The following is a 26658-nucleotide window of genomic DNA, read 5'->3' on the forward strand; positions in this document are numbered from 1 at the left end:
GGAGAACAAAATTGTTATTTTGAACAAAAATGACTACGATCAACGAATGTTGGAGAAAATTAATAATGGCCCATACAGACAACAGAGAGTCAACCCTCTTGCCGACATGATGAAAAATTTTGAAAAAACTATTAAAGAATGCCAACATATTGCCAACATATTAAAGAATGCCAACATATTTTTTTAGCCCCTCTCTCCCTAGAATAAAAGGCCTTCCAAAAGTACATAAACCTGGTAATGAAATGAGAGAGATCGTTTCTGCTGTGGGGGCACCAACGGAAAAATGGTTAGTCAGAGATTTTCAATCAATGCCGAACGAATTCCCAAGTCGATCTGTTGAGAGCACAGGAGATTTTGTTGAAATGGAGATTTTGTTTGAAATGGAATATATTTTTGAAATTGGTGAGCAGAATGAATATAATAGAAGAACCGCTAACAGATGATTGGAAGAGGGTAGTTGTTGAATATGATGTTAATTTTACTCATCAACTTCGTAAAAAATTTAGGAAATTTGGGATATTATCTACAGTAGTAGAAATAGTCAACTCAAAACAAGATTAAGTTCTACTAAAGACACTATTGACAAATTACATAGGGCAGATGTTTATAAAGTTTCACACCCACATTGTGATAAGGTTTACATTGGCCAAACCAAAAACAATTTAGGCATCCGTTTTAAGAAACATACTTCAGAACTCATAAAGGCTGAAAAAGACTCGGAAAAGGGAATAACTCACCATTTTAGATCCAAAATAGCCGAACATATTTTTCATGAAATCACCCTATGACTACCGACAATATTACTCTAGTTCGATCCGTAACATTCCCTTGGAAATTAGATGTCGCAGAAAGTTTGGAAATTTTCAAACAAAACCTAGCTACTCTCCTTAACAGAGATCAAGGTAATCACTTCTCATGGCTTTTCAAATGTCTACCTCAAATCCCCCGACAAGGCATGGATCATAGAGATGATCGGGTTACGGGTTTTCGTACCCGAAACCCGAATCCGACCCGTACCCGACGGGTTCGGGTTTGAAAATTTTTGAAAGTGTCGGGTTCGGGTTTGAACGAAAAAAAAGTTTGTAAGCGTTGAAATGCGCATTTGCAAGTGATAAGTGAAAAGTGATAGAAATTAAAAAGTGAAGTGAAACAAAAGTGTGGTGTAAAAGCAGATTCCATATTTGTAGGATATTACTAGGTCGGCTTCATGAAAGGACGGTCTATAACTGACCAAATTTTTACACTGCGGCAGATCCTCCAAAACTACCGCGAATTTAGGGTCCATACACACCTTCGTGTCGTCGATTTTAAAGCCGCCAACGACACATTAAACCGACAAGAGCTATGGAAAATTCTTCACGAGAACGGCATTCCAGGAAAGTTGACAAGACTGATAAGGGGTTATATACATTCTTGGTCGAGAAAAATGAGGGAAGTTTGAATCTATTTTCAAGTGCATAGCACCATTTTCATTGCATCAAAGGGGTATTTTTCTGAAGGTACAGTTTATCAACAACAAAAAAATACGTTTGATTTTGAGATATACCAATTGTTACTGGAGTAATGGCCGTTTCCCCGAAACGCTATTTTTTGCAGAGGCTTGCGGTGATCCTGATAGAGACTCAGCGGGTCAACCGAAATTAAAAAACTCATATTATTTCATTAGTTTAGAAGTGTGCCGGGTCCTTGAACAATCGCTTTTATGAGTATTTTGTTTTCTGTGCAAACGGAAACGTTTTTCCCAAAAAAATGCACCTTTTGAGCGCTAAAAATTGCATTAAATTTTTTTTGCGGCAAAATGTAACTGTATGTTTCAAAAAGTGATCGTTCAAAGACCGGCGAATTTAATAACTTTAGTAAAGCGGGCAATTTATGTAGTTTTGCGGGAATGCGAAGATGAACGGGAATAGAAGGTGTGACTAGAATTAGAAAAAATTTTCCCTCGTTCAGACTGGACGAGGGAAAATTTTTTCTAATTCTAGTCACACCTTCTATTCCCGTTCATCTTCGCATTCCCGCGAAACTACATAAATTGCCCGCTTTACTAAACTTAAAATGTAAGTCAATATGACAAAAAATGAAATTAGTTCTTAAAGTGAATTTAATAACGAAAATTAAAAAAAAAAGATGAATTGCTTCTATTGCGAAACTTTAAATCTTCAATTCCAATCTCCCGGGCCCATACAACCCTTAATCCTGCCCTGAATATGATTACTATGAAAATTTAAATTTAAAATAGTGTGTTTCTTCCAAACTATGAGTGTGCGTAGAAGGTTAATTTGATGTCTGAAAACTGAAATTTTTCGGAGAACCCAATATTTTTTTACCAAGATTACTATACACATTTGTATGCCGAAAGATTTAAAATATAAAGCGTTTTTCATTTATCAAAATAGATAGAACCCCTTATTTATTTGTAAAACCCTTTTCGTGGGTTTCTCGACATAAACTAAGAGTAGCAAAATCGCAGTCCGGGTACCAGCTAGCATTTACTAACATGATTGTAGTTTAGGATTCTTACATTCAGAACAAAAAAGTCGAATTCAAAATAAAGAATCCAAATCTTAGCTACGATCTGCAATGAAATTTGTGCATTGTCTACATGATTATTTCAGGTGACGGTGATATAAAATTATGTACACGTCTCAATCATTATCGAAGCAAATATTGAACCTCGCTAAATAAAACAAATGTAGAGGTATGTGCCACGCACTTCTCCCCAGCCTAAGTTGAGAACAAATCAATACCACTTACTTGTCTCTGTAAACTAGCAGTCCGGAAGCGCACACGCCCAGCATAATATCGACGCCTTCCGAATCCTTAGCGGGATGCAAATCGACACCGTACATCGCCAGTTTCTTCGCATTCTCCAGATAGTGCAACTCCGCCTCGGCAGGAGTTTGGCTCCTGTGTGGTCAGAAAAAAAAGACAATTAAACATAAAACAAAACAAAACCAAAGAACCACTCACTTGTGTGTCTTGTGCAGATCCATAACCTTATCCAGCAGCTCCGGCGTTTGGTTGGGAGCGATCTTAAAGTCCTTCAGGTAGGACTTATCCTTCATATCATCCGGATCGTAGTCGCCCAGTTCCGACTGGACCAGGTACGACCCGAGCAGGGCATGCGTGACAAATGAACAAGGCAGCCGGCCCTCGAGGATGTCGTTTCGTACCTGCAGACACAAATGATACCGGGTGATGTCCTCCTGTAGCTGGGCCGGTTCCGGTGGGTAGAACTTCACCTCGAAGTTCATATCCCACGGGTCAGAGCGAAAGAATTTGGCTACCGGGCGTTCGAGGTCCAGCCACACGCGTGGATCAGCCGCTGTCGTGTAGGTCAGACCGAAGTAATCCTTCTCGAGGATGTTCAGTCCGGCGCATACTGAATTTAGCAGGTCCCGCCCGCGGGCTTTACGCTGTAATGAGAATTGTTCTAAGTAAGTGCGAATGGCATTAATGTGATTACGACTAACTTACATCTATTGTCACTTCCAGTATCGATCCATCGAGGACTGTGACTTTCGCAAGAGCGGCCTTTCCCGATGTGGCGGGCTTCTTCTTCGGTGTGCTCGGTTTCGTCGCGGCTGGCATCGGCTCCGCTGCTGGAGCCGTCGTTTTCGATTCGCCTGGCATACTGCTGCTGCTGTTTGCTGCTACTATCGGTCTCTCAAGTTGGCCGGCGGCGACGTCTTCCAACTAGGACAGCTTGCTGTAGCAGCACGGAACTAAAAAAGGAGAGAAAAAGACGAGGAACCGCAATTTAATTTCCACATTTCTGCATGAGTTATTTGCTATCGGTGACCATTAATGAAACGGACACTCCTGCCTGCCTGCCTGCTAATAGTGGCGTCCGACTGCGGAACACCGGCTAGAAAGATAATCGAGTTATAAATAAAGGACGAACATAGGAGAATGTCATCGCAGGCAGGCACGCAGCGAAACGTTTCCTACAGTTACAGTAGTGTACGACTAGTTATGGCGACCGACTGGCTAGACCTAATTGCCCAAATGGGCTGGCTGAGTACGCTGCGAGCGAATGCCGTGCCCGGTGGTATGTCGTATGTCACCGAGGTAAACACAAACTGGAAAAACTTTTGTTCGGTTGACGAGGACAAAGTTCGCCCAGTTGATGGAATTTAAATGAAAAGTTTTATAAGATTTACTGTCGTTGCCATGGATAAAATTGTCATTATGCTACAGATTTCTAATTATGTGCCAGACAAAAAAAAAACTCAAAATCATCCAGATGTTTGATAGTGCGCCAGATTTTATTTGACATTCTTTCGCAAAAACGAAATGATTACCCAATTATGGCCACACTTTTTGCTGGATTTTCCCTTTTTTTCAAACATAGTGCCAGCTCTGGTCGTTGAACACCAAAAATATATGGTAAAGTGTTATGACACCTTCTGTTGCTTGTGCTATTTTATGGGGGAAGTGGAATTGAATCCATCGAATGTAAACAACGACCTGTGTCTCGGTATGCTTATCGTTTCTTATCTTATCAGGGCATGTTATTCCAAATTGTCGTTGATGTGCACCGACTGGTATTTGATTGTGTGTTCAATGATTGCAACAGTTGCATTTCTCATAAAAATAGTACAATGATTGATGTTTTCTTCGTCATCAGTGATTCGGCCAATATTTACACATAATTCTGTTTATTGCGAACTTTGCATTGCACATGGTAATAAATTTTGTGCAATTTTTCGAAATAGAATAAACATTCTCCCAGCTGGTCTCGAGGTACGATGCTGGCCTAACAAGCCAGTCGTCGTAGGTTCGAGTCTCGGCTCGGGGGAGACTGTTAGTGTCAGTAGGATCGTAGCGCTAGCCCCGCAATTGTCCTGTACACTCAACAGTTGGCTGCGAAGTCTGTGTATAAAAAACAGAAGGTCGAGTTCCGATACGGAATGTAGCACCAAGGCTTTGCTTTTTTTTCTTTTGTTATCATTTTTGCTAGCATAATTTCGAAAATTACTGCAAAGATAATCTGTTTAAGAAAAGCGTTTATCAGTTTAATTTTATATTTTGGTGAAGTAAATTACATGGAGATACTCCCTTGCAAGGGAAAATATGTAGACATTCCAAACATTGAGTTTTTTTTTCGTATCGGTAGTCAGTTTTCCTCAGTATTTTCAGACTTTAGTCATCTCCAAAACAAGCACTGAGTTTATTTACAACTCTTAATGACCAACCTTAACGCTCCAAAGAGTAATTGGGCATGAAGAATAAAAAAAAACATCTTGAAGAAGTAGGAAACCGTATGAAAAAAATATAAATAAAATATTGTTTTAAGGGGGACTCCGGTCAACGCTGGATTCATTCGTCAGAAAGATCTCTCATATTGGCTTCGAAGACAAGCCAATTTGTTTTATGTTCATAATTGGAATCAATTCAAATAAAAAATTGGGTGCCTTTTACCCTTTCTTTTGATAATATTTCATTTGCCTCGAAGAAACCCAACTTCGGGAGCAGCCTCATCTGTTGCAAAAAATATAGAATTTTTGGCAGCAAAAAAAAAGTAAAATGGGTTGAAGCCAAGAAAAAGATTTGACAATAGAATTTCAATGGGATTGAAAAAGGAAACAGTTTCGATACACAAATATCGATTTAATCTGGAAGCCAATAAAATCAATGAATAGCGACTGATTCCGCGAATTGAAACGGGGTTTTTATGCCGGAAAATCTGCGATTCTGTTAAAATAATAACACAAAAAACTCGGTCTGGTGACTTTCAATGCCCAGTGAGCTCGAATCGAAATCGAACATATTTTTACCAATCCGATAGATGACCTAATTCTGGAATGGCCTCTACTACCACCGCCGTCGTCGTCAACGTCGTCGTCGTATAACTTTCTCTTTCCCAGCCGAACATAAACCGCGCGCTTGTTGTCCCTCCTTCCTCAGGGCATCATCGGTGTGCTAAAACGCGAATCGGTCGCGTCGTTAGTGTGTGATGGTATCTATTCACACGTAAGTCAGGGTTCGCTGGTTAGGCCCCCAACCAGTCACGAAAGAAAAGGTTTGTCCCTCCCGGCCTGGAGCTTAATCTTTATAGCCACGGAAGCACGCGACCGCATGAGAAACGACACATAATTTCATACGTATGCGAGAAGTATATGGGTTGCTTTCTTGGGAGCTGGGCCGGAGGGAAAAGGTCGGTCGCCACGAAGTGACAGTTAGGCAACCCAAGTTGGGGTTCATGATGGATGCGAGGATGGAGGTGGAAGTCAATAATTACGGTCAATCGATTATGTTGATTCTCGTTTTTTTAACAGCAGTCTAAGTTTAGACACTTTCGGGATGTTATAAACCCTCTGTGTGTCTTGATAGAGAGGTCGAATCATATTTGATACATTTCAATGTGTTTATTTTTTCATCATGCTCACAACCTTGAACCTGCGTGAGCCACGACAGCGCGACAAAGCACACAGAGCAAATACAAATAATATCCATAAAATTATAATACCAACAGAGATGTTGACTGCTACAATCGTTCGCTGATGGAAATGACCTTGAAATATTCATTTTTAGTACCGGTGGCCGTATTGAATGTCAGATTGCTCTTCTAAATGTTGGTGCGCGTTGCATCTGGTCACGTATGAGACGAGTTTGGCAGTTAGAATCGGCACAGATCCCTCTTTATACACTGTATCGAAAAATTGTCCGTACAGCTCGCTCTAAAACTAAACCACAGTAAAAGCATTTTTGTATTTTCATTTCAGTATTGGAGATCCATTTATTTGAGAAAAAAAAAGAAAACAAACAGACCAAAATGCTATAATATTTGGTTTTTTGTCTTATTTCACTGTCTGTTAGTCTGAACGACTTCGGCAGTATGAGGCCGAGCGTTGTCATGCAGTACAATTACTTTTCGTTACTCTGCTCGTATTGTGGCCGTCTTTCGCACAGTGCTTGGCCCAATCGCATCAATTAGAGTCGATACCGTTCCCCAGTGATGGCTTCGTTCGTTTTTTACAGCTCATTATTTTTATTTATTTTCTGAAATTCATCCGACACAAGCTCTCAATGAAGTGATGGCTGGGAAAAACCGCCTTGAAAAAGCACGTAGCGGTTTTTAAAGCGGCATAAAAACCCAGCATTTTGGTTACAGGAAGATAACAAACATATGACAATAATTTTCTATACAATAACTTAATACAAACCAACAATTAAAAGTTGTCCAGAGCTAAAAATTCAAATTTTGTCCAGTCAAATTGTACTCCTCTGCGAGATGACGGATGGGTACAGCAGGCCATAATAAGTACGTTGCGGAGTCGCTGAGAGCGAGGGAAAGTGCAGTTGAAGAGACGACAGAATGTTTGGGCAATCATAGATGCCAGTTAGATTTTTTTGTGCAGTTCTTACAATGATGTTCTTTCGTCGCCGTTATAATGGTGCTATACCAACCAGCGAACAGAGATCCTCATAGGGCGGCAGCATAGCGGGGTGCGGCGAATCCTTCGGACAAAAGGCGTTTGCACACGTTCAATACGATGGGTTCAAAACTCGTTATATGGGTCCCACACGGCGCAGGCAGTATGGAACGTACCAGTGAACAATAGAGGGGTCTCATGGTACCAGAATCATCAAATTCCTTGCCAATTCTCATAACTAGGCCCAGTTATCGGTTGGTTTTATTGATAATCGACCGTCGCCTAAACGTAAGTTTTGTGTTAAATATAACACCAAGATCAGTGACAATGTCACCGCGCGTCAAGTTACTTCCAGCAATGCACAATGTTCCAGAAACCAAATTTAGGGGGAAATTTGGGTCCAGAGCCTCTATAGCAACATTTTAGAGAAAAACTTTCTTCTACAAAGTTGTTACATATGATAAAGCGCTTATTGAAAAATGTCAAAAATTAGGGTGACCAACTTTTTCGATGCAATCGAGTATCTAACTTTTTTATCTTTGTAGATAGAAGAAACATTTGTTCTAAATTTGTTCTCAATTGTACTCAAAGTTATTAATGGCTTTCATAAAAAAACATGCGTTTTTTATTTGTTTGTCATTCGTTTTGGGGCAAACATGAAAAATATCTCTTGGTCTCATTTTGAAGGGCATACTTGACTCTATAAATGGATTTTTTTTTAAATATGTTATTTTTTAGATTTGAGTAAATTCAATTTAAAAACATGACGAAAATTTCAATAATTTTATATATTACGCTTATTTATTTTTCTGGTATTTTTTCTTATAACTAGAAATAATTACCTTCAATTTGATCCAAAAATATTGAAAATCGATCAACTGGTTCAAAAGTTATGATTTTTTTTAAATTAAATACATTAAAGTCGCTTTTTACGCGGGGAATACATGCCGCGTAAAAAAACCGCGTAAATTCCGGAATCCGCGTAAATTCCGGAATCCGCGTAAAAAAAAACAGCGTTAATTCGGCATTCCGAGTGAAGGGAAGCCGAAATCCGCGCAAAACAAATACCGCGTAAATTCCGTAGTACAGTGTACTACGACCACAGTCGTTTTCTATGGTCACCCTATTTCGAAGTTGGTCACACAAAGTGCCAATTGTGCTCAAAATTGCAGGGATGGATCTATGTTGAAAATAATCAAACCCGTATTGTTCCTTTGGGTTGTTAGGGGGGCTAGCTCCGAAACAGGGTGACCATAAAAAACGACCATATTTGATGTATTTTATTTCACAAAATTTTTAACTTTTGAACCAGTTGATCGATTTTCGATCTTTTTGGGTCAAATTGAAGGTAATTACTTCTAGTTATAGGCAAAAATACCAGAAAATAAATCGGGGTGCTTTTATATGCATAATTTATAAAATTATTGAAATTTTCGTCTTGTTTTTAAATTGAATTTACGCAAATTGAAAAAATAACAATTGAGATATTTACGATGCTAGCATTGCAAATTGTTTTTCTTGAAAAGCTCTCAAAGTCGTCCAAAAACGGTTTTGAGATGAAACTTGAAATAAAAAAGTATGAGCGCAAAATATGTTTTTTCAAAGATAGAGAAAAACTTTTTTTACAAAGCTACTTAAAATTAATGAAGCTATAACATTGTAGAACAATTTTTTCTTCTATCTACAAAGATAAAAAAGTTAGATACTTGATTGCATCGAAAATGTAGGTCATCCTAATTTTCGATAATTTTTCAATAAGCGTTTTATGGGTTGTTAGGGGGGCTAGCTCCGAAACAGGGTGACCATAAAAAACGACCATATTTGATGTATTTTATTTCACAAAATTTTTAACTTTTGAACCAGTTGATCGATTTTCGATCTTTCTGGGTCAAATTGAAGGTAATTACTTCTAGTTATAGGCAAAAATACCAGAAAATAAATCGGGGTGCTTTTATATGCATAATGTATAAAATTATTGAAATTTTCGTCTTGTTTTTAAATTGAATTTACGCAAATTAAAAAAATAACAATTGAGATATTTACGATGCTAGCATTGCAAATTGTTTTTCTTAAAAAGCTCTCAAAGTCGTCCAAAAACGGTTTTGAGATGAAACTTGAAATAAAAAAGTATGAGCGCAAAATATGTTTTTTCAAAGATAGAGAAAAACTTTTTTTACAAAGCTACTTAAAATTAATGAAGCTATAACATTGTAGAACAATTTTTTCTTCTATCTACAAAGATAAAAAAGTTAGATACTTGATTGCATCGAAAATGTAGGTCATCCTAATTTTCGATAATTTTTCAATAAGCGTTTTATGGGTTGTTAGGGGGGCTAGCTCCGAAACAGAGTGACCATAAAAAACGACCATATTTGATGTATTTTATTTCACAAAATTTTTAACTTTTGAACCAGTTGATCGATTTTCGATCTTTTTGGGTCAAATTGAAGGTAATTACTTCTAGTTATAGGCAAAAATACCAGAAAATAAATCGGGGTGCTTTTATATGCATAATGTATAAAATTATTGAAATTTTCGTCTTGTTTTTAAATTGAATTTACGCAAATTAAAAAAATAACAATTGAGATATTTACGATGCTAGCATTGCAAATTGTTTTTCTTAAAAAGCTCTCAAAGTCGTCCAAAAACGGTTTTGAGATGAAACTTGAAATAAAAAAGTATGAGCGCAAAATATGTTTTTTCAAAGATAGAGAAAAACTTTTTTTACAAAGCTACTTAAAATTAATGAAGCTATAACATTGTAGAACAATTTTTTCTTCTATCTACAAAGATAAAAAAGTTAGATACTTGATTGCATCGAAAATGTAGGTCATCCTAATTTTCGATAATTTTTCAATAAGCGTTTTATCATATGTTACAACTTTGTAGAAGAAAGTTTTTCTCTAAAAATATGCTATAGAGCTCTAGACCCAAATTTCCTCCTAAATTTGGTTTCTGGACTATTGTGCAATGTGGTAATCATAAACTAAAGGATGTTTTTTTTTCGGTTTAAGCTGATTATTTAACACTTAGGGATATTAGTCGACATATGGTTAAGGCGGCATCAATCGACGAAAAGGTCGAATTTTTCTTGGAAAATATTCGACCGAGCGGACGACACATGACGTGCTCCTGCGATGAAGAAAGAACGACGCTCAACATCCCTCGGCTTCAAATGATAAGGAACTCGAATGATTCTCAGAGCATGCAACTGCTTGAAACTGTTTTGGTGAATAACTCCGAAGCAAACTGTTCCTGCGTTTGGCATGGATCCTCGTCGAGCAATTCCTCCAATACAACGTCTTCGAAGGTCTTTGAACGCCACGCAGACAGCCTTCAGCATCGAGATTACCGTCTTTAAAGCGACAAAACCATACATAGAACATCATATTTCTAAACCTAAGCTCTCGATGCGTTTCAGCCACCGCTCTTATTAAATGAAATGAGAAAGTAACACTTCCCTAAAAGGATGATTATTTGACACAAAATCAACAATTTTCACACAGCTACAAATGTATTAATGTTAGTGTGTTATGTTTTGGATACCTATATTAAAATCGACCAGTAAGTGCTATCTATTGGCAAAAAAAACGAGAACTTAGTAGAACACCTGATATAATGGACTCTTTGTAATTATTCGATATAGTTTTTAAGCCATGGTCAACAACCATCAGAGCATAGAAAGAAAGTCAAGAACCGGGCGGCCGACGACCCTGCGCGACAAGAAGCTCTTAAGGATGCTGAAGACCGAGAGAAAAGTAGCTACAACGCTGCCGGGAGGTCGATGCAACCGGTCAAACAGTATCTGGCGAACATGGACATACATGTCAGGAAACGGAAGTTCCCTTCACTGGTCTCTGAGCTGCAAGCAACAGCTGAATAAGATGACAAGTCAGTTTTCCGAACAAATCGCGACGTGGCGGTGGTGAAAGACGTCGAGACCTATCACACTCTGGATGGCAACGACTGGCAGGGCGCTCCATAGTTTACTTCCCCTACGAAGGAAGTGAAGGTACGAGGTGAAATTCATTGGTGCTGATGTGGCTGATAATCAGCGAAAAAGTATGTAAAAAGCGCTCTTCTTTCGCTCAGGACTGAACGTAAACGGGGAAATTATAGTACGAAGCGCCTGTCAGAAGTTGCGTTGTTCATCAAAGCCGGTTCTGGCGTCGGCCCACCACTCGGAGCGATCGTTGGTGGAGATGGAGCAACTGAATATCGATGTATTACTAAGGCGGCGAACCCGCGCAACGTCTCCCAGCTGCGTTCCATCAAAAATTTCTGGGCGTAAGATCTACTACAATAATTTTGTTGCGAAAACTGAGGAGGAAATAATAAATAAAACGGAGAAAATACACAAAAACATGCCTACACGCATGTTTCCGTCCGTCATGGCGAATGTCCCGGTTAAGTGCCGGGAGGCTGTTGGGGACTCTAAACACCACTTTCTACATTCAATTTCACGCACGTGGAACGAGTTTTGGCCGACGTACAACAGCGTCTGATCTGAAGAGTTGAACGTTTAGTTAGTAGTCTTCAACGATGATTTATATTTTTCGAGAATCGTTTACCACGTTTTAAATTTCAGTTGTCGAACTATCTTTCTTATTTTGCAATGACTATAATGCAAGTCAAGCTATTTTTATTTATATTTCAAGCAGTAAATGTGGAGCTGACGATTGAAAAATGTATTAACTGGGGAAAAAGAAATAAAAATAGCTTTACTTGCATTATAGTCATTGAAAAATAAGAAAGATAGTTCGACAACTGAACTATAAAACGTGATAAACGATTCTCGAAAAATATTAATCATCATTGAAGACCACGACCTAAAGGTTCAACTGAGAATGACGATAAAAGTCGAAAATTCTGAATGCGAATCCACCAAATTTTATAAAACAAAACCGTTGAAGACAATTTCTGGCAGCCCGGGCAGGAGAGGATAACAAAATCATAACTCATCAATAACATATTTAGTTATGAGGACTTATTGTGTTATTCGAAAGATATTCACGTTTCAAACGTGCATATGAAAATATCATAAAATTTTGATATCATGTCTCGCTATGCCTTCAATGAGATGTTTGAGATGATTTCAAAATATCTGATTTAAAGTAAGTTTTTAAGTGAAAATTGTTCGATATTGATTATTTATAATGTATCAGTTATGCATTCAGTGTTCAATAAGTTAAAAATATCTGAATCAGTCATTTTCGTGATTTTTAATGCAAGTTCTTGGTTTGTTATTGAAAATTCAAGCTTTGTTATTCATATAGTCTTGGAGGAACAATATTATGGTATTATTTTTTGTTATTTTACCAACTATGTAAACCATATTAAGATCAAAATGAGGTATATTTCCAATATCTGGTTGTGATATTATAATGATATTTTCTCCTGCTCGGGAGAGGCCGTAAACCAATGCTTACAACTCATCACCATCGAAGCATTTCAAGAGAAATCCAACGCGGCCTGAAAATGCTCAGATATACGTAGTTGAACATATATCTGGATATTTTGAACCCCCAGATATTTTAAGGTGAGGGTTAATACGCTCGAGATAATGATCCATTACATTCTTCAAAGCTAGTTAAATAATGGTTGCTGTACAACACTCACAATCACCGCAACCCCGTAAAAAATGTGGGATCATCTAAAATAAAAAATCCAAGAATGTACGATACAGAATTCGCTACCCAGCTGGAGGAGATTTTAATGGATAAATGGAAGAATAATTGTGACAAAAAAGGGCCATACAGATTATTTCAGAAGAATTTCACTAGAATTTCACTTCTAAACGAAGGTTAACAAAAGCTATGCAAACAATTTTTTGAGACAGTGTATTAGTCTTGTTTTTACGATTATTTCAAAATCAAAGATAAACCATGTGGAGGCCATATGCGCGATTTTTTTTTTCTAGTTCAAACACTCGACAAGTTGCTCGGAAATCAGCGTCGAACGCTCCCATTTTTACACAGGCACAAGCATATTATGGGTATATTGCAACCCTCGTATCTTAATCGACAATGTTGTTGCCTTACGTTCCGCTATAGGAGTTGGGTTTTATCGATACAACAACTCTCGAGTGATTCAATTCAATAACTTATTCACTAGCCGGGCTGCGGTTTATTGTACCGCAGGCATTTTTATATTTATATTTTCCGTGTTACATTTCTTTTTGTTTGCATATTATTGCTTTCGTCTGCGCCAAATAATATTTATCGTGGTAACTTAAGCTACGCTCACAAATATAGGTTACCCAGATTGTAGGCAGAAAAAAAATGTTTTCAGTGGAATAATGACAGAAACAAAGCGCATATCTTGAACCAAACACACCTAATTCCATCCAGCCTTGGAAGTTTCGCGTCACTGTCGAGGCTAAGAAGCTTGTCGAGTAATTTTCGACACTTTTCTCTCTGTCTCTCCCATTTGCGATGTTTGACATTGATGATATTCTACAGGCCGGTTATTTCTAACAAATTATAGTTAGATGAGTGTTGTTGAGGCGCAGACCTAGTTTGGGCCGGACGTAAACAGTCGGCACGACTGTTGTTGTTTTTATGGGAATATAATTTGGCCGTATAATTGCCGAAAAGACGAATTCCACTGGGGAGAATTAAATGAGAGACGATACTTGAAGCTAGTGAAAATAATTTTATACATTCATAATATTTTTTGGGGAACCTAAACAAAAGTTTTTGAAGTAATTTGTATGTGTACAAAATAAAAACGCGAAGCAAGTGAGACAAACACACAATTTGGTCACAACAATTTAAATACAAATAGAGGTCCCGCATAAGACTGTTATACTGAAATAAATACGTTTAAGCACGAAAAAGCCGTTTAAAAAAGAATCGCGACTGGGTTGAAAAACTTTCCCTGTTTTTTTTCAGTTTTTCCTGATTTTTCATGATTTCCCCTAATAGAATTTCCAGGATTTCGCCACCCTGTTTACAGCACTAAGTTATGATTTGCACTTCTGCACTGGTTTAAAATGAAAATGAAACAGTATTCTTCCTTATTTCCATACATTAATCGCTCCATCAACGCTAAGTAGCGATCACATTCCCGAAACATTCGACGGAAGTTATTCCATCACATCCAAAAACAAACGCCATAACTTTTCAAACCAGTTGATGCATTTTTCTACGCATTTCTATGGTATTTACTTATTTGATATCGTGTTACCTGATTTCCAATAGTTTCTGATTTCTAAATAGGATAAACAACAGCTGGTTACAAACTATGGCATTAGTTATGCATCAATGGACTTCAGAAGCATTAAGACCCCTTAACTGTCGAGGACGGTTACTCGAATAAACAATTATATTTGGAGCGTCCGTACAAGTACTTTTTATTGGCGTATGCAACATAAAAACTTCGTCGTTAGACTAGGTGTTACGAGTTTACGATCCCCACTAACATAGAAAGACAAAGCATGGAAAGTGTCGGTGTGACATTTTAACAGTTATTTGATATATTTGAGGAAAGAAAACTGTTTGCCAGATCATTGGCTGATTGGTGTCAACATAGATTACGCTTGTGTTAGGGTGTCCCAAAGTCTCTCAACCATATTACCAAGCGAACCTAGATCGGGACACCCTGCCGTGATACGTTGTCAGTCAACGTTCAACGCAGACATCCCCAAAAATAGTAGCACGGGGCGTGTGCAAGGCGCATCAACACATTAAAATATGAGAAGAAACGGACCCGGGCGCGTAGGTTTGGTGCGATAAAATCGTTTAATAACTGTTTCGTTGGACGCTTCACTTACAAACAATGTGCTTGCTTGGCTCGCTAGCTGGGTGCGTGGAGGCAAAACTTTCGGCCGCATGCACAATTAACATGGAACAGGTTTCTTTTTTGTTTTTCTTTTACCTACTAAGCCACCACGGCACGTTTGTACGTGAAAGTTAAACCGACGAGAGACAAATTCTGATAGATCGCTGATTTGGGGGGGCGCGACGTTCGTTTAGCCAAACTGAGAAAAAACATACAACGACGAACGACGGGCCGGCCGATGTTGATTGATGGCAACAATTTGGTGATGTTTGAGAAGGAGGGCAACGAAATTGTCGGTGCTATTATCGTAGGCCATTTGAGGAAAGTAACAGCAAATGATGAATTAAGTTAGATGTAGAGAGTATTTGTTATTTCATTGAATACCTAACGTTAATCGTATTAATTTATATTCGAACTATAATCCAGATTAGGTCAAAGATACGTACAGGAAAAAGGTATTTCGGCATCAATCAAAGTCAGTTTTGCTGAGATGGTTTCCTATTCAGAATGGCGCCATTCAGTGAAATCGTCACGGACCGACTACTCCCGGTTTCGCTCCAAACTGAATTAAGCTCATAACACTTTATTTCGCCATATTTTGGTAACACATAGTTTATTTCAAAAATATAAGTCACCTAGAAAAAAGAACAGTTTTTCCTTCCTAAGCAGGGTAGGGAACCTATTTTAAGCATCATCCTGTGTTATGAGACGAAATACTCCAAATGTGTAAAGTGAAATACAAACATAAGTGTATCAACATGTTCACTAACTTTTTCTCTGCCAGTACTTGTTTTTAGATACTAAAACTGATTTAGCAAACTTCGATGATAATCAATTGAAATTCCCAATCGAGGGACACTATTTCAATAACTCCGAACCTATTTTATTCAGTTTGCAAGGGGATTTTTTAGGGATGGTAAATGCAAAACTACAATATTTCGATCGAACCAAACAACTGTGCAAATTTTAACTAATTTCAAAAAAGACAGATTAACAAACATACATATTCGACATGTCGCATAGAATTACTCAAAGGTAAAAGTTTGATCATCACTGTTCACAAAAAGAGATCAAGACTTGTTCGATTAAGTTAAACACTATGACGTGCTTAATACGTTCGAACAAAACGTTGTCAACGCCCTGATAAACATTTATAATCCATCACATTTACAACAACAACGGCTAAGTTGGCTAAGTCACAAAGTGTCAGTACGATGATTCACACTTTACCCGGCATTCCAAAACCTCTCTAGCGGCGCACCTCTACTAGTACGACAGGCAATAACCATCTGTAAGCGCTACTTGTCAGACTTGTGGGTATTCGTTACCAATTGAACACACAGTATACAGTTTATGCTATTTAAGGTAAAGATGTTGCGCCTCTAGCTGACGGCGTAATCAACACACTGGAGACACTGGTCTGTGTCAACTCGTACTCGTGCGCGCAAGTGTCTTAGTAACTTACCTGTCAGATCCACGCCCATGTTCAATAAGTTAATTTTTTGTGTGTACCTCAAATCGTACAGAATCTCACGAAGGTCGCGCGCAAAGTTTGTTTTTGTTTTGGTTATGCGCGCACTCGGCTCGCCTTTCGGTGTTGTTTTTAGATCGCGGGTGTCTATAATGATCTGCACAAATGAGCTCAAGTTCAGTCGGCTCGGGTGTGTTTGTAGTCAGTCAGTCAGTCAGTTTTATGTTATTTTTCATTTCAAGATAACGTCGTCGCGCACAGCTACTACCCGCGAGCTGATGGATGGGCGGAATGTGTTAAAATTAACTGTATGGGTCATAAAACTACCGGTTGAGATAGAGCCAGACCGATCGGTGTCCTGAATTCCCAGCAAGGGCATCAGCATATCAATCGTGCTCATTGATAGATTTCCTTAATTACAGCTCTTGAATTGCAACACGATCAATCATCAGGCGCGTAACTTTAACTAGCATCAAGTGTTCTCAGATTTCAACAAACAATTCTACGAATTGAACATGCACTTACATTCCAGTCCAGAGTATTTTTCGCAACGAAGAGCTACGCACTCAGGCGGTTTCACTTTCGCGCACAGTACGATCTGAATACGGTACTATTTTAATTAAAAACTTCGGCCCGTGTGGTACGCGTGCATAATTAATTCCATCACTGCATGTTGTGGGATGGCGATGATTAAAAGCTCCATATTCCCTCTGTCTAACGCAGCGAGTGCAGTAATAATTTTCCTCGCAAGCAGACTTAAATATCCATTGCACGTGCTGCGTCGCTGTGCTCTTCCACACTTCAAGTCGTGCAGTTTATTTTGGATTTAATACCTATCCAGATTAGCGAAAATCCATTGCTGAATTCATGCCCTCAACCGACACTGACTTTGATTCGGTATAATTGAATTAGTTTAAATTCATACACAATCAAAAGTACAGCCAGCGGACAGACCAGTAGCGGCGCGTATATTGATGACATCATCGTGTGTCGAGTGTGTGGAGGGGATTCATTGCGACCGGTTGACAGACGGAATGAAATTACGACCGAATGGACTAACCAAGTAGATTGGTGAAGGTTGCAGCGCGTACTTAATTTATATGTAATTTGGCTGGCGCTCTTGGGCGCCTTTGGCCACACACGGCTCGGATATATTGTATCGGTTTTACTCTGTGGTACACATTCAAAATGCTACGTGTAAAGGTAAGCGAGATTAATGAATAATTTGGTTTGGATGCAGAGAGGTAGCTCAGACATTTTCCAGGAAATGATTTTCATATTTCAGTGCTGACTGATTGGTTTATAGAAAAAATTGAAACAGTTGAATATATCCATTAGACTGGGACACGGTTATATGGGAAAAAAGCGATGGTGTTATTTTTTCGCTCCCATGCACTTTTCGTGTTTCTTATGGGTCCTATAACAACTGTGTAACTTTTCAGATCGATCGGTGGAACTATATTTTTGCGCCCGATTTTCAAAGTTTCCATATGATTTTATATGGGAAAATCCACTTTTGCAAAACTTATTCTCTAGAGATGTCCAGTTGGCTTCTAAAAATATATCGATACATGATATTTATAGGAAATTTTCCTGGGAAAAACTCTTCTGAAGACCGTAAGGCTCTACGATGCTTAAAAGTTATAAAAAGTAAAGTAAAGTTATTCATCCCAAACTGATTGAATATCTGACGAACGGTTCATCATTGAATTTTTCTAGCACTACTTTCACTAGGCTTTAACCATGATGTCCTTTTCTGTCCACTACTCTGGCTGGTCTTCCACTACCTCCCTCGCGGATTAAAGTTGAGTGTTACAGAAAATCATACTCAATAGAAACTGGAAGTTTTTCGCTTTCAAAATGATTTACCGTGAACTTTTTGCCAAAATTGTTGTGCAGTTCAACTCCGTGCTTCGATGCCATTTTGAACAGAACTGGGCATGCACAAGCAAAATAAAAATTAAGAGGAGCGAGAGCTTTCATACACATAGTCTTATTTCTTTCTGAGCGTTTTTGTTGAGGAGTAAGAGAGCCTCTGAAAAATTCCAAATTTTAAGTTGTCACCCGTTGAAAACATGTTACGAACTGTTAACTCTCAAATGAAAGGAATTTATGAACAGGAAGCAAAAAGTGTATATGCCGTTTTCTAAATCTATTTTATCCCGATATTTTGAGTGAAAAGTTCTTTATCGTTTTTTTTTTTCAAACATATTAGCAGTTTTTAGACAAAATAAGACCAGAATATTGATTATGCAGGGTGGCAACATAGAAGTGATACACGTATTCGAGTGCCCCTCGTTATATTTTCTGTCAAAGTATGACTGCGTTTACTGTTTATTCGGAATAAATACAGTCAGTTTTCGGTTCTTCTCTCGAAAAAATTGCAATGGGTTCAAACAGAGAACAAATAAGTATCTTGCACCTGCAAGGGTTGACTAACGTCGAGATCGGGAAGAAGCTGTCACATCTAAATTCAAGCAGATTATTCATCTACAGGACCATCAAGCGTTTCAGGGATACAGGCACGGTTGTTTCCAACAAGAAACCTGGTGGAAACCGGGATGTTCGGACTCCTGCGGTCATCAAAAATAAACAAGGAGTACTACTTGCAACACGTTATCAAAGGCCATTTGCATCGCAAAAATGCTTTTTGGGAAAGACAGTTGTTGCTTTCAACTGGGTTCAGCACCAGCGCATAAGGCCAGGGGTCCGCGACCGGCGAGGGGGCGGCGAGACTCTTGGTAAATTTGACAGGTACCTAAATTAGTTTCCAAATATCTATGTGAAAACAGATTTTGAACCCTTCTGCGTATTAGGACCAAGACGTGAAAGAAATTAGACTTGGAGGACGATATAAGACTGAAAACGTAGCATCGACTTGTAAAATCTGAACCTGAAATTGTACCTGTACCGGATGGGAAATCGCTAGACTTCAGTATCTGGGGATACATGCTGGGAAAGTTGAACGACGTTAGGCATTTGAGTTTGGACACATTTAAAAAACATTTAGTGAAGATTAGGGATGAAATGCCGAACGAAGTTGTGCGTGCGGCTTGCAATGACTTCGAAAATTGTCTAAGGGGTTTTATCGAACACAAAGAATTGAACAGCTCTATAAGTAGTAAAATTACAACTAAGTACATTGTAATTCAACTACTTATAGATGTCATTGAAATCGATTCCGAAGAGAAATAAAAACTGATTTTAGTTTTATGACATAAATAAAGTATAGCACTTTCACATTGCCACCCTGTACATTGAATAAGACTTCAACAATTACCACAAATATGATGAAAAATATGTATGGCCGGTGACAAGGGATGAAACATTGGACCAGGGTGGCGAAAATCTGGAAAATCAGGAAATGTCAGTGAATTTATTTTTTGACCAGGGAAATAAAAAAAACGGAGAAACAATCAAAGAGAAATTTTTAATGCAGACTCGGTTATCTTTTTAAACGGCTCATCAGCGCAGAAACGAATTTTTTAAACATAAAAGACTCATGCGGGACCTCTAGTGTTTGATTTCATATCCGATCGACTGTTTGCACTGGAATTTCAGAGTGTCGTTCATCTAACCGCACTTTTTTGTGCTAAACATGCGTGGTATTCTCCTCAACATGTGAGAAGAGTAGAGTGAAAGCAACGGTAGTGTTTCTCCGAGGAGAAAAGACAAGCCTGGTGCTAAATGCTTAAGAATATCAGGGAAATTAATGTTATATTTTAAGAAATATTAGGGAATATAATATTGAAAACTTTCTCGCCAACAGGGTGTTACTTCTCTTGCGGTGTTCAATCAGCAGTTAGCTTTGTAGACAAAACTACTCAAATCTAGAAGCTTTTATAACGCGAATTATAACGCAAAAGTAAAAAAAAACAGCTGTTTCAACTTTCATGGAGTGAATGAAGGATGGAATCTCAAAAACACGGCCTCGTAGATAAAAGTACTCTTTCGTCAAGATCCACAAATCGATGGAAACGATCAAATCAATGATTAAAACCCGACCCCACCAATGATTTTTCCTGTCGCTCGATAGAAATTACGCACTGATGAAAAAGTAGAGCAGTTCCACAAAAAAAAGTCCCAGTTTTCAAAGGCCATTTGCATCGCAAAAATGCTTTTTGGGACAGAGTGAGTGAGCTTTTTGGAACAGAGTGAGAGAATTTCTCATTGTGATTTAGGTCCTTTAGAAATGTTCTACGCGAGATTGGTTTTTCTCGAAGGTAAATTTGGGTGTATTTGGATTTCATATTTTGGAAGGGAAACATATGAGCCGTTGCGGAACAGAGTGGTCTATGTGCCATCGAGCAAATTTTTCAGAAAAAGCAATTTTTGAAAAATCTCTGAATAGAATTCTGTTCAACAGATTCTTTCAAACAAAATATTCTAATATAAAGGTTGTGAGGGGTTATACGTGAGAATACATAACATGAACAGTTTCTTTGCGAAATAAGTGATTTTACCTCACCAATGTACATATACCACTCTGACTTCATATATAATCACTGGAATCCCCGAATCGTTTCGGAACAGAGTAGTCTATGTACACAAACCTGGTAAATGACGAAGAAAATGACGGTAACTCGTGTAAAATGGCTAGTGTCACATATTATATGAAACATAAAGAATGTACCATGTAAGATGTCGCGTGTAACATTACATGTAACACAACATAACATATTACATAATATTTTACATCTTACTTTTTTCGTGTTACATTACGTGTAACATGTTACATATTACGTGTGACATGTACAGAACAAGTGACATGTTACTTATCACATGTAATATGCAATATGTTACGTGTTACATGATAGTATTACACCGATTTATGTACATAGACCACTCTGTTCCGAAACAGAATGACCATTCTGGTTCGGACGAAATTTCAACATGGTATATATCAGCTTTAAAGTTCGATTTTTCGAAATTTTCCTAATCTGCCAACCTTACCAGACCAACCTAGACCACTCTGTTCCACAACGGCTCATATATAAGTATTGATTTTGAGTGAAGAGTGTATCATGGGCGAAAAACATTTCGAAACCAAATCTTTGATTTTTTTGACAAATTTTTCAAAACGAGTGAACGATTAATTTTCCAGTAAAATTCAAATGAAATAGTATGTTTTGATGTAGGACTACGTCTTTGTTTTCTATAGCGGGGAACATTCTGTAAAAAAAAATACAATGGGATTTTAATGTATCAACATGTCGTTGGATAGATAAAATGTTGAATAATTTTGTAGTACGTTAATCGTTATGTGCTTGACGGGGTACCTTTTTAGATTTCATAAGACGAAATTCCATGGTTCATCTCAATCAATTGTGATGAAAATCGACGACATCTCAAAACTCATTAAAAAGTAACTTTTGATTATATGAGTTTTTATATAGCACAAAGGAGGGTGGAGGGATCAATGTGGGGACTTAAATTTTTTACCCTTACGTGCCTGCCGGAGTTCCCGGGCACCCGCAATTCAAAATTCTTGTTACCTTTACAATTTTCATCCGATTTCTTCAGTTTTAACATTAAAAAATTAAGTAACTTCTCCACTTTAAAATCAGTGCCAGCGCTGGAAGAATCTTCCTAGTTTCAGCAATCTGGTTTTCCGGGGATATGTTCCGAAACAGGAGAATTTTATGAGTATTTGAACAGAATCTTACAATTATTGCTTCAGTGTTCATAAATTTACTTCCACAGGCCATTTGAATTGGCGTGTTATGGTGATATGCACTTATATTGGATCTTCCGGGAAAGATTCCACCGGGGCTTCTAGTGGCTATAGAAAAAAATTAATATTGAAAGGTCGAATACTATTTATAATGCTTTTTTTAGAACCGGGATGATACCTAGAGACCGGAAAATGAACCTAGAGGCTATTTTAAATTCAAAATGGCTGCTTAAGAATTGGGGTGATGCCCATAGTCCTCAGAACGACACCGAACCGGACCGGAAGTCACCACCTTGAATTTCAAAATGGCGTGTGAAGTTCATTTCTGGTCTTTGGGCATCATCCCTGTTTCGGCAATACCCAGATTGGATGGTATTCAGCCAATTTTGGTGCTCTTCCTGAAACCAGAAGTTACTATTTTGGAACTCAAAACGGCTTTTAGGGTCGTTTTCCGGGCTCTAGATATCATCCCCGTTCTGAAAATACTCATGTTGGATGGTTTTCGGCTTTTTATTATTTAGTTGCTTCTATGGCCACTAAAAGCCCCGGTTGAATCTATTCCGGAAGGACCATTCTGAGGGCATCACCATGACACCCAAAACCATAAAAACGACCTGTGAAAGTGATGAACCAATAATTGTTCCGTTCAAATATTCATAAAATTCGCCAGTTTCGGAAAACCCAATTTCCAACATTAAGAAAATTTTTGCGAGGCATCGCTGACACTAATTTCAAAGAAGAGATGTTACTGAATCGTTTAACAGTTCAGTTATCAGAACTTACCCCATCGGGCGTAAGGTTGTTTTTGTTTTGTCGAGTACATAACGGTTAATTATCATTATTACTTCATTGCTCAGTGAAGAAAATTGATGACAGGTTAAAGGTCGAACTTCCGTGAACACTAAACAAATCCCGTGCGACCATGCCTAGTATAGACGCCACCAGAAGACACCAGCCGTCTACTGTGATATCTTTGTATGTAAAAATGACAGAATCTCCCCGTTCTAACAGATCAATCAATGTTTGCTCCCATGAGCTTAGAATAATTTGATGTCTTGAGAGTAAAGATTTCCCGAACAGTTCGTGACAACCACCCTTTTCAAACAATTTATTAAACCACTGCAAAACATGTACCAGACAAACAAAAGTATTGTACAGTACAAGCCATGTGAAGTTGAACACAATATCTACTTACTTGCAACCAAAGAAAAAATGCAATGCAGCTGACAATAGTTATTAACAGTTTATCTCAAGAAGATGGTTCAGTTAATTCAAATTATCGAAAATAGGTTCTAAGACCAACAAGTAGGGGAACTGCTCCATTATTCATCTCATTAAGCCGGTATTCACGAATAATGCATGGATTAAACACCAAATTTTCATGAAATCATTGAACAAATAAACTAAATACGCTTACGTGCTCCTCTAGAACCGCCCAGCATTGTATATTTAGTAAACTTAGCTAGATTTATCCTGAATTTTGTAAAACTAACCATTTTTCACAACGCTTCCATATCCATCTCAAAACTTAAATCACTGCTCAATTATTCATCTCACGACGCCCCCATTAGGGTGGGACAAAAAATAAATATTAGCTCCCATGCACTTTTCGTATTCCTTATGGGTCCTGTAACAACTGTGTAACTTTTCAGATCGATCGGTGGAACGCCTGATTTGCGCCCAATTTTTAAAGTTTCCATACGATTTTATATGGGAAAATCCACTTTTTTAAAACTTATCCTCTAGAAATTTCCAGTTGTCTCCTAAAAATATACCAATACATGATGTTTGTAGGAAATTTCCCTGGGGATAATTCTTCTGAAGACTGTAAGGCGCTACAAAATTTGTAGAAAAAATTATTCAACTTAAACTGATCGAATGTCTGACGAACGGCTCAACATTGAATTTTTCCAGCAACACTGCTGCAGCATGCTGCTGTTGCAAACTCAACAACGTGATGAGAAACAGTTTCGCGTAGAATTAAGCTTGAAAGCGTGATTTTTTGCTCATAGTATCTTCGGAGAAAATGCTTACAATATCAATCCCTATATTTTGATAGTATTCGTTGTGTGATTTATACCCCTAAAAGTGAGAAACCAGCTTTCTAAACACCCCTACGTAGTGAAAAACATTTTCGTGTAGGATTAAGCTTGAAGGTATGATATTTTACTCACGTTATCTGCATTATCGGAGAGCTTGCTTAAAATATTAACTATCAAGTTTTAATGTAGATTGATTACTCCCCCTAAAAGAGGGAAATAAGCTTCCTAAACACCCACGTCGTGTGACCTGCTGGCCATATATCTGTACAAGTTGTAGCTATGTATCTACCAAACTCCTTTCTGAAAGATACCAGGGTATGGTCTATTAAATTGGCACCAGAACCCAAATTGTCATCCGACGTGGGTGTTTAGAAAGCATATTTCCCTCTTTTAGGGGGAGTAATCAATCTACATTAAAACTTGTTAGTTAATATTTTAAGCAAGCTCTCCGATAATGAAGATAACGTGAACAAATTATTATACCTTCAAGCTTAATCCTACACGAAAATGTTTTTCACTACGTAGGGGTGTTTAGAAAGCTGATTTCTCACTTTTAGGGGTATAAATCACACAACGAATACTATCAAAATATAGGGATTGATATTCTAAGCATTTTCTCCGAAGATACTATGAGCAAAAAATCACGCTTTCAAGCTTAATTCTACGCGAAACTGTTTCTCATCACGTTGTTGAGTTTGCAACAGCAGCATGCTGCAGCAGTGTTGCTGGAAAAATTCAATGTTGAGCCGTTCGTCAGACATTCGATCAGTTTAAGGTGAATAACATTTTCTACAAATTTTGTAGCGCCTTACAGTCTTCAGAAGAATTATCCTCAGGAAAATTTCCTACAAACATCATGTATTGGTATATTTTTAGGAGCCAACTGGGAATTTCTAGAGGATAAGTTTTAAAAAAGTGGATTTTCCCATATAAAATCGTATGGAAACTTTAAAAATTGGGCGCAAATCAGGCGTTCCACCGATCGATCTGAAAAGTTACACAGTTGTTACAGGACCCATAAGGAGCACGAAAAGTGCATGGGAGCGAAAAAATTACACCAACGCTTTTTTCCCATACAACTATGTCCCAGTCTAGCCCCCACATTCATCACACTTTTAATCATGAATGAAACACAATATCATGAATGAACGTAGCCACAGCCCGTCGTTATAGGTTACTTAGATATCCGCTCCAGTTGTTTACGCGCAAAATTGGTAACCTAGGTAACCACTACAGTGCTCTCGATTTATGTCATGTCATGTCATTTATGTAATTTTCAGCATGATTTTTTCGTTTTAACAGAAACTGATTTGGCAACTTTTGATTTTCTTCAACGCAGTGAAAACAGATGAAAATACATACAGTTGAAATTTAGGAATTGCAGAAATTCCTCTCATATATTTCTGCTATTTCAAGCTTGTTTTTGGAAATTTGAGGTGAACATTCCAAAGATTAAAGTATTCTTAGTGTAGTGAGCGATTTTGTTCAGTGATTAAAATAAAAAGTGGCCCGCTAGTGATGAAAAAAACTTTGGTTGGCTGCTGAACGAGTCAAATTTAGTGTTTTTATGTGCGTTTTTGAGGATTATACTTTATAAGGAATCTAAAGTGAACTAAGAAGAATCCATTCCATGGTTTAGCAGATTGGTTTAAGAAGAAAATATGCGTTTTCTGCTGTTTTTAATTGTGTTTTCATGTTGTATGAGATAAATATATGGGCTGAGATGAATAATGGAGCAGTTCCCCTATTAGACATTTTTGCAACGGTAATAAGTTAAATTTTCTTTTATTTTTTATTTTTGGTGTTCATTAAACAAACGTGACCGGCACAATTTAAAAGAAAATAATATTCTCACTTCTCATCACTGACACCGAGAAACATGTATCCCCATTAGGGCGCCAATCATCGTATGGAAAAAAGTGACCAAAAAATTTCAAAAAAAAAACCCTGTACAAAATGTTCACCTGCTCGAAAAAACACCCTGTGCAAAATTTCAGCTCAATCGGACTTAAAATGGGGTGGCGCAAAGCGATTGAAGTTTGGCTTTTTTGAAAACCGAAAAATCACCCAAGGGGGGGGGGGGGGTTACGTGAAATTTCGGTTTTCGAAAAATTTTTTTTGATGCCAAATGACTTAAAAACGTATGAAACGTCGAGAATTGGTGTCATCTGAAAAATTTTTGGTTTTTGCAAAAATTTACTCTCTGGGACTGTCGTTTTTTCAATTGTGGAAGGCGGAGTTCAAAATGTTTAGAATTTATCTTTTGAAATTGATCACTAGTCTCTCGAAATAGCTTGTATAATGATATAC

General features: G+C 37.9%; 1 protein-coding gene across 10 annotated transcripts in view; it reads right to left on the minus strand.

The window, feature by feature from the left end:
- LOC129720983 (protein 4.1 homolog) overlaps window positions 1-26658 on the minus strand; it is a 102198-nt gene that overhangs the window by 24551 nt on the left and 50989 nt on the right. For all 10 annotated transcript variants that reach the window (XM_055672978.1, XM_055672983.1, XM_055672985.1 and 7 more), the window contains 3 exons: window positions 3478-3725; window positions 2971-3416; window positions 2755-2907 (listed from right to left, as the gene is read on the minus strand). In XM_055672978.1, coding sequence (XP_055528953.1) covers window positions 2755-2907; window positions 2971-3416; window positions 3478-3633 — 755 coding nt within the window. In that variant the 5' untranslated portion in view covers window positions 3634-3725. The remainder of the gene's footprint in view (window positions 1-2754; window positions 2908-2970; window positions 3417-3477; window positions 3726-26658) is intronic.

Source organism: Wyeomyia smithii, chromosome 2 (assembly GCF_029784165.1).
Source record: "Wyeomyia smithii strain HCP4-BCI-WySm-NY-G18 chromosome 2, ASM2978416v1, whole genome shotgun sequence".
NCBI lineage: Eukaryota > Metazoa > Arthropoda > Insecta > Diptera > Culicidae > Wyeomyia > Wyeomyia smithii.